This window comes from Suillus subaureus (genome assembly GCF_016647635.1).
Source record: "Suillus subaureus strain MN1 chromosome Unknown BJ212scaffold_23, whole genome shotgun sequence".
Taxonomy (NCBI): Eukaryota; Fungi; Basidiomycota; class Agaricomycetes; order Boletales; family Suillaceae; genus Suillus; species Suillus subaureus.
This window is the reverse complement of record NW_024538579.1, coordinates 162,751-180,416: the sequence shown is the minus strand read 5'-3', so window position 1 is coordinate 180,416 and position 17,666 is coordinate 162,751. Positions and strand designations below refer to the sequence as shown.

The window sequence follows — 17,666 nt, the reverse complement described above, 5'->3', positions numbered from 1 at the left end:
CCACAATTGACTTGGCACTGTGACCCTGGAATGTTCCCCCATCAATTGCCAAATCAAGATACTTCCCCCATGTACAACCCCACGACTACAGTCATTGGCGCATGACCTTTGCCGTACGGATTGCACAGCATCCAGCCTTTTTCAGGGACGCGTTGGTCCGCGGGAGTAAATAAGCGTAACGTTCACGGCGGGGGGCCGCCAGGGCACGTTTGACCCTGTCCCTATCTAACCTGCATGAACAGTTAATGCGGTCACCACCTATGATAAATTTTGCAACCTTCGGCTTCGAACGTGATCGGAATAAAACATCAGCATATCAGAAACGCTATGTTGACAAGGCATGGAATTACATCAAAAGCGTATCGATATACATGAAAAGACAAGATATGATAGCAGGATATTTGTTAATCCCGCAATTACAAGCTGACTGGGGCAAGAATTTGAGAAGGTCCGTAAAAGTCGTCTTGGCGGCGTGTATGGTACAGTCAGGTGGTCCGAGTCTGGTCATCAAAATTGTTCTCGAGTGTTATCTGAACTCCCAGTCATGTCGTGGGAGCTCGCGTAGGAATCGTTATCATAAGATGTTGGTGTTCTTGCGCTTGGATAGGATGGATCGCGAAGCGGTGAGACAGGCGGCACCTGCCAACACGACGACCTTAAAGGGGAAAATGGAGTTTCAGCGGCTTGACCAAGGGACTCTGACGATGGAGGCTTACAGAAGCAAAGACGAGTGGTCTGTACCAGATGTAAGAACCATGAACTTGAGCTAATGCACCAGCGATGGGATTGCCCGTGAGGAGTGCAAAGGCAATGACGAAGGAAGTTATGCCTATGCGAGTGCTATACATTGTGTAACTGTCAGGCTCAAGGTCTCGTAAAGGAGGCACTAATACTTGCCCAATTTCATTAAGGTCTCTCGAAAACGATGCAGCAGCGGGAGTGATGAGGGATATGACTGGAAGCAAAGTCAGTTGACTTTCAAGAACATAGTAGTGAACGTGACGTACAGCCACCAGAGAAGAAACCGTACAAGATACCAAAGGCAATGGTACCGCCAAGGTTTGTGGCTGCGAACATGAGGTACATTATCCCTCCGGATATGACAGTGCATGGGATCATCACTGCACACCGCCACCTGTGAGCTTCTCGGTGTGGCACCGATAGATGACTCTACATACCATTAAACGGTCCAATAATGTCGCCTAAAAAGTTCGGGATCGTCCTTCCGAATATTGAAGCAGCGTTCATTACGGGAATCTATAACCACGCTTAGTACTTGATTCAGTTTCATTGCTTGATGCTATTTACTGCGTAAAAGCCAATGTTCTTCGACAGTCCATGATCCTCTGAAAAGACTTGGAGATAGAAGACTGATAATACAGTGAGCCAAGCAGCAAACAGACACATTCCATGACTTACATGGAACAAACAAGCCCCAGAATGTCAATGTGGCACTAATTGAAGATGTCAGCTCCTGGTTTGATAAAGTTTCAACAATACAGACCCAATAACACATAGCCAGAATCCAAGGTCGGACAGTATTGCTTTGATATCGACTGGTTTCGCATTCGGACGCTCTCTCCGACTGGGCAAACGAGTTTTCATGATCAAGTTTGCGGTTCCAAGGAGTCCAAGATCGATGAAACCAGCTGCCCTATAGTAACCCGTTAACGTTAATTCATTGACATGTCGTATTGCATACCTAACTCCCCATCCAAACCCAGCACTGCCATTGAACAAATTATTAAGCATGATAGAATAGATAACGGCACCGAGCGACGAGCCTGCAAGGAAGTTGGTGTAACGGAAATGAAATAGGTTAAAGACTTGCCAGCCAAAACCACACCCATAGCAGCAGCACGTCGCCGCCGGAAGTAGTGGGATGTGACAGATATTGCCGGAAGGAAAAGTAGTCCCATGCCAATGCCCATTCCAATACCTTGTGCCAAGAATATTTGGTAGTATTGATGCGGTTTGGCGAGCGATAGCATGAATATCCTGAAGTTACGTTGATACGGGAGTCTTGAGGATGGTGATGAGAACTTACGAGAAGAGGTAAATGAGCGACCCCGCTCCTATGCAGTGATGGAAGTACCTGCTCAGAGGGAGTGCTTAGATATCAGATGGGAACGGAGAAATGAAGACCTTAACCCTTCATCAAACAGCTTTCCGGCGGGTAAACCTCCGGCAAACAGTAAGAAGGTTTGCACAGAACCAATCCAGCTGATGTCACTTGCGACATATTGCGAAAGGTAATGGGACTGAAGACGGACAGGTATGTGAGTGGTGAACTGGGTGTAGACTGGGGGAAATTCTTACAGAGTAGTATGCCTGGTATACGCCAAATGACTGCACGGCGCCAAAGGTGCAAAAGAGTATCATAGACCTGAGTAAACACGGAAGCCGCATGTGAAAAGGTGGTCTGACGATATGATATGGACTTGGCACATACCCGCCAAGAACTGTTAGCCACGCTTGCAGGCCACCTTCGGGAAAGGGAGGTGGACCTGGAACTTGAGGAGGCTTTTCGACATTCACAGCAAGTTCAGCATCACCACTAGAGTTGTCGCTCTTTGTGAGAGCCAGGTTGGACTTGCTATCGATCAAAGCCGGAGTTGGACTGGTCATGGTTGGTACTGGAGGGAGGGGATGAAAGAACTCGTGTGGGAGATCATGATGAGTTCAAGTTCTTTAGGAGTACGTTGGTGAGTGCTTCTTCCCTTCGGGAATGGTTGGATTGACACGAGGCCGCCATCACATTCTTGAAATCTGTAGATTCACTGGGCCCCGATATCGATAAATTAAGAACGGGTTATCTAGATCGAAAGGTAGTGTGACGTAATCTCCGCCCTTTGGATTTCGTTAATCACCCTCGATAAATATATCCGTTCCTCGCAGTAGCGGAAGCCGGACTGCGCCGTCTGATTCTCATCGCACCGCGTCTTGCAAATCCCTCTGATTACAAAGCATAATTTTTATCCGGTCCGCTTTAGCTTCAACCAAGTTCACTACGTGTGCGAAAGATAACCAATTGTCAGAACCGAGTTATAAAAAAACATAGTCCCGATCTGTGACCGAAACGTTCGAGCCTGGAACCTACCTTCCGTGCAGTCGGGAAGACGCCGAATAAGCGATGTGTGTTAAATGCCGGTTTCAGATTAGCACAAAACTGCATTTTGAGCGAGAAGACTATGTCTACACCAAAGCGAAGTAAACCTGAGGTAGCCAGGTCTCACTGGTAGCGGTGATGGCACCGTTCAGCGGGGTGGTGAGAGCTGTCGAAGAGAACTTGGGAACATCTGATTATATAATCACTTTTCAAACGGATAGAAACAATCTTGACTGATCTCTTTATGATTTTTACCATGCGTCGTGACACCAGGAGGTCCATTTGCTGTCAGGCAATAACTTAGCGTTGCTAAAATCAATGTCCATGGCTCAGATTCGCAAACTTGTGTTCTGGTGGTGTACTTTGTGTCGCTGTGTCAGTTACGCAACAGGTGTTCCCAGATAATAATGGTTCCATTTCGCCTTGTGTGAGTACTAACGATATTTCTATTTCTTTCACTTGAACATCGCCATTTTGTTCACCTTACTCTTTTCATAGCAGCTGAGCTTGGCAGCTACCCAAACTTGCCCTCGAAAACCGTAACGATCCGAGTCTATGCCATATACTTCCAAACATCGCTTCCTATCGGAAGAATCTGCACTCATGGCCTAAATCCGTGTGTATCTTGGTTCCTGGCACATAGACTCTCTTTCTATCCTCATGTCATATACAACCTTGTTAATTTCCTACGATATTATCCCCTGATTCTCAATCCGGTAGTTCGGCTGTGATATCATTTGACAGAATGGTTAACTTGGCTCCACGTTTTCAGAGCCCGGAGGTGTTGTTTCGAATTAGTTAGTACTCACCCGACTTGACCTGATGATATGATCGACAAACTCTATAAAAAGCCGGCAAGATTGTCCGAATAATTCACTGTGTCCTCCCCGTCAGTCCCGTCGAACATGGCACATCATCTCCCTCATCATCCCCTCTTCACTACTCGGATCGAGTTTCTTCCCACCGATGACCGTGTGTCCCTCTCGTACCAGCGGGCCAGACTTCTCATGCACACCTACAGTACGTTGACCTCTTCATCATCCTCAAACACATGATGCAGATGCATGTCCCTCGAATCTAGATCTATCGGCTTCTGATGTTCAAGTGTGCTCTCCAAAGTATTGGGCCATGATGACGGACCCTATCATGTCTCTGGATACTGCCATGTTTACTGTACTGGCTGCTCATGTCGGTCTTACCATCGGAACGCTTTCCCGGCATCTTCACAAACGGCCAGATCTCCGCCCTCTGGTCAATCGTCTCTTGCGTTTCGACACTGTTGGCATCTATCTCCTCACAGAGAGGGGTCACGGCCTAGATGCATTCAACATCGAGACAACAGCTACGAAGACCCCTGAGGGCTTCATTATTAATACACCTCGCGAGGAGGCATGCAAGTACGTACCTTCTCTTAAGCATGAGCAGTCCCGTGATGAATTGCGTATAGATTCATGCCTGCTTCCACCCCATCCTTCGGCATTCCGAAGGTCGCTTTGGTCATGGCCAGGCTTATAATTGACGGCGAAGACCGTGGCCCGCGATTCTTCATTGTGCCCGTCTGCAACGAGCGCGAAATGTTCAAAGGTGTCGAGTCGATCAGACTTGGTGCTCGTCCTGGAACTTGCCCTCTCGATTTCTCTATAACGAGTTTCAATCAAGTCCATGTTCCATTCAGTGCACTCGTGTCGTCAAATATCTATGACCATTCCCTGCCAACCTCGCCTCTGGAGAAGTGGTGGGATGAGGTATGGCGCATACCTCTCGGAACTCTCGCTGTCACAGCACCCTGGATATCTTCCATTAAGGCAGCTGCATTCATTGCCGGTCGCTATTCTATGCATCGGTCACTCGTGGGGAAAGGGACTGATCCCATACCCATTATCACATTCAGGACTCAACAGTGGCCTATTGCCCACGCAACTGCTGTTGGCCTCGTTATGAGCAATTGGTTTCCAATGGTGGCCAAGTTCAGTGGTGATAAATCTCTGGACCATCGTGTTAGACATGGTATTGCAGTCATCGTTAAAACCACTGTCTGTCGACACTTCCAGCGCTGCGTGCCCGAGGTTGCTGAAAGATGCGGTGCGCAAGGCACCTTCGAGCACAATTATATGGCTCGCATTGAGGTTCGCACGCATCTAATCTAACGATGCTCGATTGACGTATCATATATTCATTCAGAATGACGGAAAAGGCGTGATCATCGCAGAGGGCGATGTTCTCACTTTATGCATACGCCTATTCTCCGAGCTCCTCCTCCAGCGATACAAGATACCTCTTCCAGATCCAAGCGAGTCGCTTCTTGCTCGGCACGCAACTTCTATATTAGAGGAGAATATCAGCCTTCTTAGCAGCTTGCGCGGGGGACACCGTAGCGAGTCATTCAACTCTCTCATTCTCCCTCAGGCGGAGCTTGCGGTTGAAGCCATGGGTCACGCGCTCGCTTATTCCGCCGGTATGAAATCTGGACTTCCGAAGCCAATTCTTGATGTGTACGAATGTGCCGTCATCCGCCGCGATCCAGCATGGTATTCGGAGAACGCTGGATTGACCCGGATTCTGCAACGCATTCGTGAAGATGAGGCTATTACATCAACCCTTCCTCATCTCGATACCTACCTCAACAACTTGGCTATTGAGGAGTACGTCTCTGCGCCCATCATTTCTGACGAGGCGTGGAAGGAGTACCACGACGCGATGCCCGTTTTCACTGGTAACGCTATTCCCATCCATGACCAGGTACAGGCCATGTTATAGGCTATTCTATCGTGAGTGTTAATCATAGTCACCCTAAACTCCGCAGCCCACATCCTCTCCTTCTCTCGCAGTCGAGACCGTTCTTCTTTTGGCGACGTTCTTAGAGAACCCATGAAGCTTCTGGAAGTTGCCCATACGCTATTTTTACAATTCCCGGAGATTCATCTCAGCGCGCACTCCCTCGGATATCGGTGATTAGTGTAATATCAAGCTAGCTAGTACTGAGATTTCTTTTATTTTTCTCTATGTTTGTTGTAATTGATGTATCACGAACTTCTGCGGACCGTATGTACTTATGACTTGCACGTTTTCTTGTATTTCTTTTCATCTATACGTTGTTATCGATTGGTTGTGTTTTTATTCCGAGAAATGATTATCTTCCAATGGATATGCATGCCAAGCTTTGAACGTCTGCATTGTACATTTATTCCGCTAAACTCCACCTGGGTGAGCCCTATGCAGATCGCCGTGTTTCAAAGCTTGTGTATTAACAACCTTGAGAGTTGAGTTCTTATTAAAGTGCCGGAGGGTGCCTCTGAAAGCAAGTTTGAAGATCACATCACGGCCTCTGAGAGATCCAATAGGCACGAATAAGTTAGTCAAACGTATATCCTTGAAAGAACCCCAAGGGAAAATACTGCTATCAATATTAACCTATAAGAGACCCAATTCTGATGCTTATTCACAAGGTTATGTGGTTACGTACGCATAAACCCCGTGGCACACTCAGATCACCGTCGCACATATGACCACCGGGTATGATTAATGGCGGGTCATACATAGCATTCAGACGTTTGTGTGAACGTGTCTGACCAAAATTCTCATGTCTGGGCGTAATCGTGGAGCTGATTTCGGGCACAGGAACTTTTGAGAGATGGTTTTGGCTCAACTCTATTGCCTGGTACTTGTGTTGCGGCTTGATGATCAAGCTGAGTTGGTACACATCCCCGGTTATAGCCCCGACTTTCCGTTCTCCTATCGTACGAGAAAATTCAGAGATGAAGGTGCTAGAAGAACAATACTAAATTGCACCGAATCACTTTAAGTATGGGCAAAGGTCTGATCGTCACCTGTTCGGGTCCGGCTGGTCGAGAGAGAGGCCCAAGTTGGCGGGTGCGACGAGTCGGACATGATGGCAGGTAGACTTTCATCAATTAGTTAACATATGGTCTAATGTGCCGTCAACATCGAAAGCGGAATGAGTGTCGAGGTTATCGTATACGGACCGAGCGAACCCCAAGGTGATATTGAACCATCAGACAGACTCCGTGTTTGAGACTAGTTTGATTAGGGATCAGTTACGGCGCAAAATGCAATCACTCTTCAGCCAACTCAGGCGTAATACCAAACTGTTATAACTGAGTTCCGACGTTATGCGGAGAACAAAGAAAATACCTGATATAACACAAATGCTACAGTCGCAAACACAATCAAGAATTGTGTTTGCTTTCGTGCAATGTTTCAAAAAACTGCCTGACGTCAGCTTCGCCAACTATTCTGCCTTCCTGTGCGAACGGCCGGAGATATGCAAGCAAGTCATCCCTGTGAAAATGCGAGATGAAAGATTTGTCAAAGGCATCTTATGGAGATACTAACCGCATATCATTGAAAGCTCGGATCCCATCAATCGCCCTATCACGAGGCAGGCGCTCCAATGCGCGCATACCGAGTTCCTCCAGAGAAAGAGCTAACATTAAAATTTATTCGTGTTAGCATGCGGCTGTTTCAGATAAGAACAAGTGTACCAGAATCAGGATCTTCCGGGGGCTCGTAAGTTTCTTCTTCCTCAAGGAGATATGGACGATCGCTGAGAGATGGAAAACACTGGAATTCGCCGGTGAACGGAAATGTAAGAAAGCGTGCGTATGGGAAGCTCACACGACTGCAACGACACCACCGTTCACGCCAACCTTCAGTCAAAAAAACGTCACCCTCACTCAGGGATACTTTTATATCTGACAGTTGCTGTGAACCCTGAAGCATTGCTTGTGCTATCAAATTTGGTGCTGGGGCAAGACAAGGCGAGGATGGCTCTGGTGAGATATGTTGTTTTTTCCGCTCTGGCTCCTCCAAGTGGAAAGAATGCGACCGACTTCGTTTTTGCCCAGGGGCAGCCAAGGAATCATCTATATCCAGTAGATCATCTTCCGTGGTTGTCGGCGCATCCGAAGGGTTATTGCCCAGTTTCCTCCATGGGCTATCTTCTGTGTCACGAACCACCATTATGACACCTTGTGTACCAGCATACCGGCGAATGGTATCGATCGAACGAACGCACGAAGAGCAGACGAATGCATCATAGTCCTCAGCAGATACGAGCGGCAAAGGCAGCCCTGAAGAGGAGGCTTCAGACTGGTTGTCTTCGGCATCATTACCGGCGTGGTCTGTGACTTCATGTTCAGGAACAGGAGATGATTCCCGCGAGGATGGTCGTGGCCGTAAGTGTAGACACGACTCGTGGAACCAGTCCTTTGGAAACAACGTGCATCAATGACAAACGACATAACTTTATTGCACGCGTACGCACCTCGCACGCGAGACACTGGATCATTGTTTCCCTCTCGCATTTTGGATCGTATGGTCTGCCACATCGACAAAAAATGCCCCTAAAGTTCTGGTCATATGAATTTTCCCTGTTTTCCTCCTCTTGACTACGATGCAGAGTGCACCCGTGTGGGATAGCCGTTGTTGGGCAATCACATCGGAAATTGCGCTTGGGGAATAATTCTATTTGCTCGTGGTCCGTGTGGCACGCGATGGAGCACGAAGAACACATGCCGCGGGGCAACTGGCAAGTGAGGCAAAGGTATACAGCTTGCCTGATTGGACCCAAGGAGTACGTGCAGCGAGAGAATTCGTGAGGAAGAGTCAAAGCTGCTTCTCGAAGAAGTTCATCTTGAGAGGCAACAAATTCCGTCAGAGAACTCAAAGAAGCCATCTTCAGACTTCGTGTTCATAAAGTAGGTTTGTATGGCACTTGTAGAACCTGGCAAGTACTACTTACACAGGTAGGAGATGGTTGCAGACTTCGCCGTAGTCCAATTTGAGTCTTTGGTGGTTCACTCAGAAATTCAAATTAAATAAATAATGTAAATGAAATTAATTCGAGCGGGGAAGAATACTAATAGCACCACGACCGTTTGGGTTTCTAGCATCCGACGCCCAGAACCTTGCGCAACAATATCGCGATGTGTGGAATAGCATTGTGGTGCTAAAGTTTCCGTGTACCATTGTAAAAATCCCTCAGGGCCCTGTATCTGGTCTCATGCAATGATGATTTCAATTTTCCACAGTAGAGCAAACTAACAAAGGTGTAAAAGTAGATATTTAATGTGCCTACACTGGGATGGACCTGCAGTGCTAAGACATCTAGATTCCATGGTAAGAATCATGGTACTTTCTGAAGCCTGAAGAAAATGCTCAGTGAGTGCATTTGGAGGTTGTTGAGAGGTTCACAAATTAGCGTGCTTCACCCTTGTAACGGTATAACCTATCAAAATGGCGGGTTGACACGCCGCGTCACAAATATCCTTGGCGCTATCATCAACACTTTACTAGAGCATAGATCAGTAATTGTTTTCACAAGAAGATATTGTCAAAGAGGATGTTATATAATGACCGTGGTGGTTGGTGACAATTTTGACATGACCGCCACACTGAATGTCAAGAACGACAAATGAGTTGTTCGAAAGTCTGCAAACAAGGACATTAGTGATAAAACAAGCAAGGGAATGTACATATCGGTACCAATAACCGACCCATATTTGTTCTCCGCTGTCACGGCGGAGAGCAAAACAAACAGAGGAAGCCACGCACCATGACTTGGCGTGGTGTTGTAACCCGCCATTGCATCCGAAGAAGCTTGGTCAACTTGGTCTCGCTGCAAGAAGATTCGAAGAGGGTACGGAGATGTGCAAGAAGATGCAGGGACGTTGTGTTAGGGACGGCGGAGGTGTCAGAGGGTGAGTGAGGTGAAGTCTGACAAAGCTATAAAAAATTGTGAGAAGTGCTGGGATGAGCTGCGAGCAGAGAGAAGACATGAATCTACAACAAAGCAGGAAGTCTGGAATCACCCACCAAAATTTCGGCGGAGCACGCTCCCGAATAATAGAAATTGCAAGATGGAACTACAAGTCCAAAATCTTCAAATGAAGATTGTTATGACTATCAGTAAAGTAGGTACTAAGGGGATGACAAAAACCTGTTAGAACACTTCAAAATCGATGTATTTACTTACTGAAAAAGACCTGGCCTTATTGAGAAAAACATGAAACTCGGACTGAAGACATTTATAATATTGATGAAGCTTGAAGCTTGAAGTCGGAGTCATGTGTGTCGTCGACAGTGGCAGCGAAACAGAATTGGCGGACCGGCACGTTCCGCCAGGTTATGTTTTCAAACTCCGTCAGGACTCCCACCTAATGACCGTACATCCATACTTAGACTATAGTTGGACCGCCAACACAGATAATGTGCCCTCATGATCAGGTCGAAGCTGCGACGCCTTATCGGATATCGATATAATTATGCATGATGGAATGACTACCATTGAGCGATACGTGGCTCACACCAACGATCATCCTTTAATCTTGGACTACACTTTCTTGGCAATACCAGATGGCTACCCTCGACATCGACGGAGTTCGTGCTTCCTTCCCATCCCTGAAATCAGGTTACATCTACGCCGATAATGCGGGAGGATCACAGACTGCTCAAGGAGTGATCGATCGGATCGTAGATTATCTGACCAACACCAACGTACAGTTGGGAGCTGACTATTTTGTCGGCGTGCTGAGTACCCAGCGTGTGGATGAGGGCTCTTTCACCGTTGCAGAGTTGTTCAATGCTGCTTCCATTGATGAGGTCTGTTTTGGACCGAGTTCGACGATGATTATCGAGAACATCGCTAGAGCGCTCGAAAACGATATCCAACCCGGAGATGAATTCATCATTACTTATGAACATGAAGGTCTCTGATATTATGTTCTTGTATTCCATTGTAAAAAACAACTGAACATTCGTCTTAGCCAACAACGGTCCTTGGAAGCGTTTGGCTGAGCGGCGCAATGCCGTGGTCAAATATTGGCAACCTACGCCAATATCTGCGGAAAACCCTTACTCAGTTACATACAAGGTCGAAGAACTGTTGCCACTGGTGTCTTCACGAACCAGACTGGCCGCCATCACTGCATGCTCCAATATTTTGGGATCGTTGGTTCCTGTGGAAGAAGCAGTAAAGGCACTTCGCCAGCGTGCCAAAGAACAGGGCGCAAGAAAGGTCGAGGTGTCTGTGGATTGTGTTGCATACGCACCACATAGAAAGATGGACGTAAAAAAGTGGGATATTGATTACTGTGTGTTCTCTTTGTACAAGGTTTCGATATCCGTGACTCCCTTCGATTTCGCATCTGACACTGTTTCGTAGGTGTACGGGACTCATAATGCTGCTGCCTACGTGCGGTCGGCGGCTCTGCAGACATCTCTTACATCTATCGCACATCATTTCCTGAAGGTGGACGACAAGCCATATAAGTTGCAACCAGGTGGTCCAGGCTACGAGCTGGTGTATGGTGCAACGGCAGTTGTGCCATATCTAAAGTCCTTGACTCCAGAAGATGATCTTGCAGCCTCTTTCGATGCAATCGCAAATCACGAGCAAAAACTTGTGGCTCCTCTACTCCGCTTTTTGACGGACGCAAAACAAGCTAACAGGGGTGTTCGCATTGTTGGGACAAGCGAGATCAATCTCTCAAGAGTTCCTACTGTCAGCTTTGTTGTCGTCGGACAGAACGCGATCAAGAGCAAGGATATCGTAGGAGCGTTTGACAAAAAGGGAGGGGTAAGTCCGACTTTCAATGATCTTATTATATTCGATTATGCATATTGCACAGATCGGAATTCGATACGGCCACTTTTACGCGTATTCTCTTGTTGACAATCTACGCCCCAAACTGGACGTAGATGACGGGGTCGTCCGCATCTCACTTGTCCACTATAACACTGTCGAGGAAGTGGAGAAGATCGTAGGACATTTTGAGGGAAGTTTTGGCTTGAGCAATAATGTAAAATTGTATGAAGATGTATGTAACTATCTGGGAACATTCTGGGGATGTATTTTTCTAGCATGGTGCATCAACAGTGCATATATGGTCTCGAGGGTCATTACCGTCGTAAGCTGTATGCCGCAGAGGATACTACAAGGCTGCTTATCTCAGCACGGAGGTCCTCGTCCCGAGTCGTCCGCGTCTTGTGATCTGGCCTCATGCACATGATCCATTATTATCATTAATGCTCCAGATCTAGTCACGGTGCTGCATGAAGTAGTGGGAGATTAAGCCTTCAAGCCTCCAGAGTCTCGCATTATTCACCAGAGTCAATCATGGCTGTCGCGAAACCATCTAGTGGTCCTGACCCCATTTTGCTTACGCTCTTCGCGAATCGTTTCATGAGCGTCGCAGAAGCAATGGGCAGGTCTTTGCAACAAACCTCGATCAGTACTAACATAAAGGAACGCTTGGACTTCTCCTGTGCACTCTTCGCCCCTGACGGCGATTTGGTCGCAAATGCGCCCTTCATCCCGATCCACCTTGGGTCTATGAGCTTGTGAGTCGTTCGAGTAGTTGCTGAGTGTCTTTGGCGCGGGGCTTAATCTGGTGTCAGTGCTGTGAAATACCAAATGAAACTCCATGGAAAGGAGTTGAAAGATGGCGATGTGCTAATGACCAACTCTCCTCATGCTGGGGGATCGTACGTGGAGCTTTCCTTCACAGTTGCACATATTCACCAAGAGGCAGTCACCTGCCGGATATTACTATTATCACCCCAGTTTTTGACAAAGGGACTAACGAGATCATATTCTTCACTGCCTCCCGAGGACACCATGCTGATATCGGCGGCATACTGCCTGGCTCTATGCCGCCCACGTCTGTGAATATATTCGAAGAAGGAGCGGAAATTGTGAGCCTGAAGATTGTACATGATGGCATGTTTGACAAGAAGGGGTTGTACGAGTATATGGTCGACAAACCAGCACAATATCCGGGGAGCTCGGGTTGCAGGAACATCAAGGACGTCGAGAGTGACCTCAAGGCGGTAGGTCACTCAAAAGTGCTCCTTTCAGAATTCGTTGCTCACTCATGTTTCAAAGCAAATTGCGGCCAACTACAAGGGAGTTCAGCTAATCACAGCAAGTTTGTCATATTAACCTATTTACCTGCTCCATGCACTAACTATCATGTTTGGCTATAGTTGTTGATGACTACAGTCTAGAAACTGTTCAAGAATACATGTATCATATCAGGACTAATGCCGAGAACTCGGTTCGAAGTCTGCTACGCGACGTCGTCAAACAGTCGGGAACTAATTCTCTCAGTGCCGTGGACTATCTAGATGATGGAACTCCAGTGAGTTCCGATCACCGTTTACACAAAATCATGGCGCTGAAAATCATGACACTACTCGCAGATTCAGTTAAAGGTGGAGATTGACGAGGAAAAAGGATCTGCTGTTTTAGATTTCGAGGGTACAGGGTGCGAAGTTAGGGGCAACCTAAATGCCCCGATTTCAGTGGTGCACTCTGCCGTGATCTATTGCATGCGTGCAATGTTGAATGTTGACATTCCGCTCAACGCTGGCTGTCTTGTCCCCATTGAGGGTACGTTCTTTGGCACAAACCGAAAGTTCAGCAACCGTATTGACATGAACTACTGCAGTCAAGATTCCCAAAAAATCCCTTCTTTCTCCATCTAGGACCGCTGCTGTGTGTGGCGGAAATGTACTGACCTCGCAGCGCATTGTAGATGTGGTTCTTAAGGCTTTTCATGCGTGTGCTGCTAGTCAAGGATGCACCAAGTTCGTTGTTTCTTTTCTAAAAGTTTTATTCTGAATGTTTTACAGCAACTTGACCTTTGGTACGGGCGGTAAAGATAAGAATGGCGTGGCCATTGCTGGATGGGGTTATTATGAGGTCTGACGTTTCATCATAATTAGTATTGGCATTGACGTACTTCTTTAGACCATCGCGGGTGGATCAGGAGGCGGCCCAGGATGGCATGGCACATCGGGTGTACATACTCACATCACAAATACCCGTATTGGCGATGTTGAAATCCTTGAACGCCGCTATCCCGTTCTTATACACCGCTTCGGTCTTAGACCAGGCTCTGCAGGGAAGGGTAAATGGAATGGCGGAGATGGTGTTATCCGAGAGTTCGAGTTTATGCAAGGGATGCAAGTGTCCATCCTAAGCGAAGTATGTTATTTCGGGTGTGCCCTTCCTCTGGTGAAACTCACATATGTGGCAGAGACGTACACGCGCACCATACGGCATGGCAGGCGGTGAATCCGCCATGATGGGACGCAATACTTGGATTAAGCAACGGCGCGCCGAAGATGGTGATATACCCGAGGAAACTTCCGAGGAAGATGTGGGGCCACGCTACATAAACATAGGAGGGAAAGCGACGGTGTTCATGGGAAAGGGAGATCACCTATTGCTTGAGACACCCGGTGGCGGAGGTTGGGGTAGCCCCGACGAAGGCCAGTTGGAGACTACTGACAAATACAAGCATGCCTGGGAAGCAAGAGGAAGTTTCGCAGAGAGGGCTGCTGCGCAAGCTGGGTTCTAGGGGCCATTTCGTGACAAGTCTCGGTATATGTTTTCCGAAGTCGGGCATGTAGGTAATAATTTAAGGGCGCAGCACCATTCCAGTTAGCACTAGCAGTGGTGCATTAAGTTCGACTAGTACTTCGTACACGTAGCCGACAGTCGGATGCACCAATAATGGTTTGGCAGCTAGACTTGAGCTAAGTAAGCGAAGCAGTTCTTTAACTGATAACATTTTGCCGCACCGACCATGCTTGGTACCAGTCTCTGTTCCACGTCAAAGTCTTCGTGGCGTAATATATTATTGTCATAGACATGAGGTTGCACCTCTCATGCCTTGTACACTCGGGACCGATTGTGACGGAGAGGTGTCAAACGCCTGCTGCTTGCTCGGCCCAATCACAGGCCTCCTATAGAACCCGAATTTGCCGAACTTCTTTTCTTTGCTCAGTGTTGGGCTCGGTTCGAATTAGATTAATTGCCAGGCGAGCCGCCGCTCTATCAACAGCTTAAAGTCCCACTGATCTCCACTGATGGCCGGTGCAAGAGGATACGAGGCTCTCTCCGTGTCTCCCCTTGTATCAGACTCATGCACTAGTTATGACCTTTACGATTACACGATTTATCTCTCTGGGTCTTTCTGCTAGAACGAGCAAGGTTTCCTTGCGATTCTTTCCCTCCGCAAGCGCTAGCTCCAGATGTATCAATATTCATCCCTTCTCGCGACCAATTAGGACCCCTCCCCGCCAATTGTATAGTACTACTACAGTTAGAACTGCCAAATCCTTTGGATCTGCAGTTGCAGTTGCAGTAATCGCCGGTGGAGCCTCACTCTTCTTTGCCCTGACACGCTCTCGAGATACCGGCCCTCCAAACCTGACAGCGGAAGCCGCTGTTGAGATTGTTCCCACTGCTCCTCAGACTGGTTCTGAGCCGACAGGCAATTTTACCAAGGCCCTCGAAGACTTGCAGGCGGAATTCCCAGAACCCTCTGTTGTATCTACCGACCCCGGTGAACTGTATGCCTATGCACAGTCAGCGTACTCTCAATTTGTTGGTCAGCATGCTTCTCAGTCTTCCTCGAGCTCTAGACCATAAAATTTCACAGGATTACCCCATACCATTGTTGTACACGTTCGAAGCACCGAAGATGTTGTAAAGGTAGTAAAGATAGCTAACAGGTATCTCGTTCCAATTGTACCATACTCGGGAGGGACTAGCTTGGAAGGAAACTTGTCTGCTGTACGAAAATATACTCAGTGTCATCATAACTCTTTCTAACTGTGAATCTTGCTTCTGGATTTTATAGCCATCCTCTGGATCAATATGCGTAGATCTCTCTGCTCTTGACAAGATCATAGCAATCCATGGTGAGTAGTGATTCTGTGCGATTTTAAATTCCCGTCGATACTAACATGATGTTTGGTCTCAGAGTCGGATGCAGATGTGGTTTGCCAAGCTGGGGTCACCTGGAATCATCTGAATGAAACGCTAAGTGAAAAGGGTATGTCGCTGTGTAGTCGGTATCACAAGACTGACCGACATATTCTCAGGCATTCCGTTGTTTTTTCCGGTATGTACCAAGGAAAATGATACCGTTTTCCCGTAGTCATAAGGATCTGCTAGCTTGATCCTGGTCGCAATGCCACGATAGGTGGCATGATGTCAACTGGGTGCTCTGGAAGTGAGTCAGAACCTCGCGAAACACAAAGAAATCTGATGAACTCGCTCAAGCCAATGCGGTCAGATATGGAACAGCAAGAGGTGAATGGATTCTTAACGCCGTGAGTGAGCTTTTCAGTTATGCTAAGAATAATATTTGGCTAATGAAGGAGGTTTGTAAGACGGTGGTACTTCCGTCGGGCGAAGTGATCAAGACACGACAGCGCGCCCGCAAGTCATCGGTGGGTTTTGATCTCACCAAATTGTTCATAGGTGCAGAAGGCACCCTCGGAATTATCACGGAAGGTGGGCAGAGTGTGTCCGTGTGTATTTGATTAAACTTACTCATGCTCCTTCATGGTTTTTGGTGGCATGTCATTCTATTACAGCCACATTGCGTCTAGCTCCCGTTCTGCCCAGCACTGTTGCCGTTGCGCAATTCCCTGATGTTCGACATGCAACCAATGCAGTATGTGACATCTTGAACCATGGCGCAGCACTGCGTAAGTCAGAAGCCCTTCAGAGGTGTCAAATGCTGAGCGTGGCATACCTGTTCCCCACAGAGTGCGTCGAGATCATCGATGAACTTACTATCAAGGCGCTAAACCAATTTGGGACGTCTGCGAGAAAGTGGCCAGAGAAAGTGACTCTCTTCTTCAAGTTCCAAGGCTCGGACAATGCAATTCAGGAAACGTCACAGTATGTGGAAAGCGCGGTTGTGAAGCATGGGGCGACCGATTACCAACTTGCTGCAAACAAGCAAGAAAGCGAGGATATCTGGCAGGACCGGAGAAATGCGCTTTTCGCGTGCCTTGCATATCGTCCAGGATGTCAAGGATGGATGACTGACGTATGGTAAGTAAGCGATGTCATTCCTGGGGTCGCCGATCCGGCAGCGACCTATGATGACGCCACATCATTTGCTCACCCATGTATGGTTCATTGACTATATTTATCTAGCGTCCCAGTGTCACGCCTACCTGATCTTATCTCTGCTGCGAAAAAAGACTTTGAGGAACTCGGTCTAGTTGCGCCAATCGCTGGCCATGTTGGCGATGGTGCGTTCCTTGGCATACATTGTGTGCGAATTTACTGATACTACGCTACGAAGGTAACTTTCACGCTCTTGTTCTCTATGCGGATGACGCGGAGCTTGCCCTTGTACGAGAAGCAGTTAGTAGGATCAATCACAAAGCCATCGAACTCGAAGGAACATGTGAGTGTTCTCTTTTGTCAAGTGTCAGTTTTCATAATCTATGCTACGCTTTAGGCACAGGGGAGCACGGCGTTGGTACGGGTAAACGCAACTACCTCTTGACTGAACTTGGGGAAGGCACAGTAGCCCTCATGAGAACCATCAAACAGACACTAGATCCCCACAACTTGTTTAACCCAGGAAAGGTAAGTAGTTCCTCTGTGAAGTAGACGTTTGACACGATTGTATCTTACAGCTGTATCCCGACGTTTCGCCGCCGCCCGACACAAATCCGTTGACAGAAGGTCACGGCATTTCGAATACGAAGCCGGTCAGCA

General features: G+C 47.5%; 7 protein-coding genes across 7 annotated transcripts; 5 read left to right on the top strand and 2 right to left on the bottom strand.

Annotated features, from left to right (window-relative positions):
• Nucleotides 1–262: 262 nt before the first annotated feature.
• Nucleotides 263–2,782, bottom strand: BJ212DRAFT_396585 (major facilitator superfamily domain-containing protein). The gene is made up of 15 exons (XM_041343092.1): nucleotides 2,556–2,782; nucleotides 2,453–2,486; nucleotides 2,320–2,386; nucleotides 2,152–2,261; nucleotides 2,048–2,095; nucleotides 1,832–1,998; nucleotides 1,703–1,784; nucleotides 1,505–1,654; nucleotides 1,420–1,454; nucleotides 1,309–1,370; nucleotides 1,179–1,257; nucleotides 1,008–1,121; nucleotides 898–955; nucleotides 717–840; nucleotides 263–655 (listed from the first exon to the last, which is right to left on the bottom strand). The coding sequence occupies exons 1-15, from the start codon at nucleotides 2,626–2,628 to the stop codon at nucleotides 575–577; spliced, it is 1,284 nt and encodes a 427-aa protein (XP_041191301.1). The 5' UTR covers nucleotides 2,629–2,782; the 3' UTR covers nucleotides 263–574.
• A 1,232-nt stretch (nucleotides 2,783–4,014) lies between these two features.
• Nucleotides 4,015–5,866, top strand: BJ212DRAFT_1447786 (acyl-CoA oxidase; the record flags this gene model as incomplete). Its single annotated transcript, XM_041338447.1, has 4 exons — nucleotides 4,015–4,129; nucleotides 4,191–4,506; nucleotides 4,557–5,235; nucleotides 5,291–5,866. The coding sequence occupies 4 exons, from the start codon at nucleotides 4,015–4,017 to the stop codon at nucleotides 5,864–5,866; spliced, it is 1,686 nt and encodes a 561-aa protein (XP_041191300.1).
• Nucleotides 5,867–7,206: 1,340 nt separating this feature from the next.
• On the bottom strand, nucleotides 7,207–8,943 carry BJ212DRAFT_396366 (uncharacterized protein). The gene is made up of 5 exons (XM_041343091.1): nucleotides 8,394–8,943; nucleotides 7,745–8,335; nucleotides 7,612–7,690; nucleotides 7,463–7,553; nucleotides 7,207–7,408 (listed from the first exon to the last, which is right to left on the bottom strand). The coding sequence occupies exons 1-5, from the start codon at nucleotides 8,802–8,804 to the stop codon at nucleotides 7,297–7,299; spliced, it is 1,284 nt and encodes a 427-aa protein (XP_041191299.1). The 5' UTR covers nucleotides 8,805–8,943; the 3' UTR covers nucleotides 7,207–7,296.
• Nucleotides 8,944–9,123: 180 nt separating this feature from the next.
• On the top strand, nucleotides 9,124–10,245 carry BJ212DRAFT_1365591 (uncharacterized protein). Its single transcript, XM_041336075.1, has 4 exons — nucleotides 9,124–9,273; nucleotides 9,323–9,559; nucleotides 9,683–9,885; nucleotides 9,944–10,245. The coding sequence occupies exons 2-3, from the start codon at nucleotides 9,527–9,529 to the stop codon at nucleotides 9,830–9,832; spliced, it is 183 nt and encodes a 60-aa protein (XP_041191298.1). The 5' UTR covers nucleotides 9,124–9,273; nucleotides 9,323–9,526; the 3' UTR covers nucleotides 9,833–9,885; nucleotides 9,944–10,245.
• A 446-nt stretch (nucleotides 10,246–10,691) lies between these two features.
• BJ212DRAFT_1365589 (pyridoxal phosphate-dependent transferase) lies at nucleotides 10,692–12,103 on the top strand (the record flags this gene model as incomplete). Its single annotated transcript, XM_041336074.1, has 4 exons — nucleotides 10,692–10,835; nucleotides 10,894–11,240; nucleotides 11,292–11,705; nucleotides 11,758–12,103. Coding segments are annotated over exons 1-4 (1,006 nt in total), but the record flags the coding sequence as incomplete, so codon positions are not given.
• On the top strand, nucleotides 12,104–14,686 carry BJ212DRAFT_1365582 (cytoplasmic protein). Its single transcript, XM_041336073.1, has 10 exons — nucleotides 12,104–12,469; nucleotides 12,527–12,613; nucleotides 12,661–12,958; nucleotides 13,014–13,056; nucleotides 13,115–13,269; nucleotides 13,331–13,520; nucleotides 13,579–13,717; nucleotides 13,763–13,832; nucleotides 13,881–14,117; nucleotides 14,170–14,686. Exons 1-10 carry the CDS (start codon nucleotides 12,246–12,248, stop codon nucleotides 14,491–14,493), a joined length of 1,767 nt encoding a protein of 588 aa, XP_041191296.1. The 5' UTR covers nucleotides 12,104–12,245; the 3' UTR covers nucleotides 14,494–14,686.
• A 9-nt stretch (nucleotides 14,687–14,695) lies between these two features.
• BJ212DRAFT_1515610 (FAD-linked oxidase-like protein) lies at nucleotides 14,696–17,558 on the top strand (the record flags this gene model as incomplete). Its single annotated transcript, XM_041341675.1, has 13 exons — nucleotides 14,696–15,528; nucleotides 15,580–15,713; nucleotides 15,781–15,841; nucleotides 15,904–15,975; nucleotides 16,025–16,044; nucleotides 16,098–16,155; nucleotides 16,206–16,255; nucleotides 16,316–16,439; nucleotides 16,523–16,602; nucleotides 16,699–16,988; nucleotides 17,094–17,191; nucleotides 17,245–17,349; nucleotides 17,404–17,558. Exons 1-13 carry the CDS (start codon nucleotides 15,072–15,074, stop codon nucleotides 17,556–17,558), a joined length of 1,704 nt encoding a protein of 567 aa, XP_041191295.1. The 5' UTR covers nucleotides 14,696–15,071.
• Between the last annotated feature and the right edge of the window lie 108 nt (nucleotides 17,559–17,666).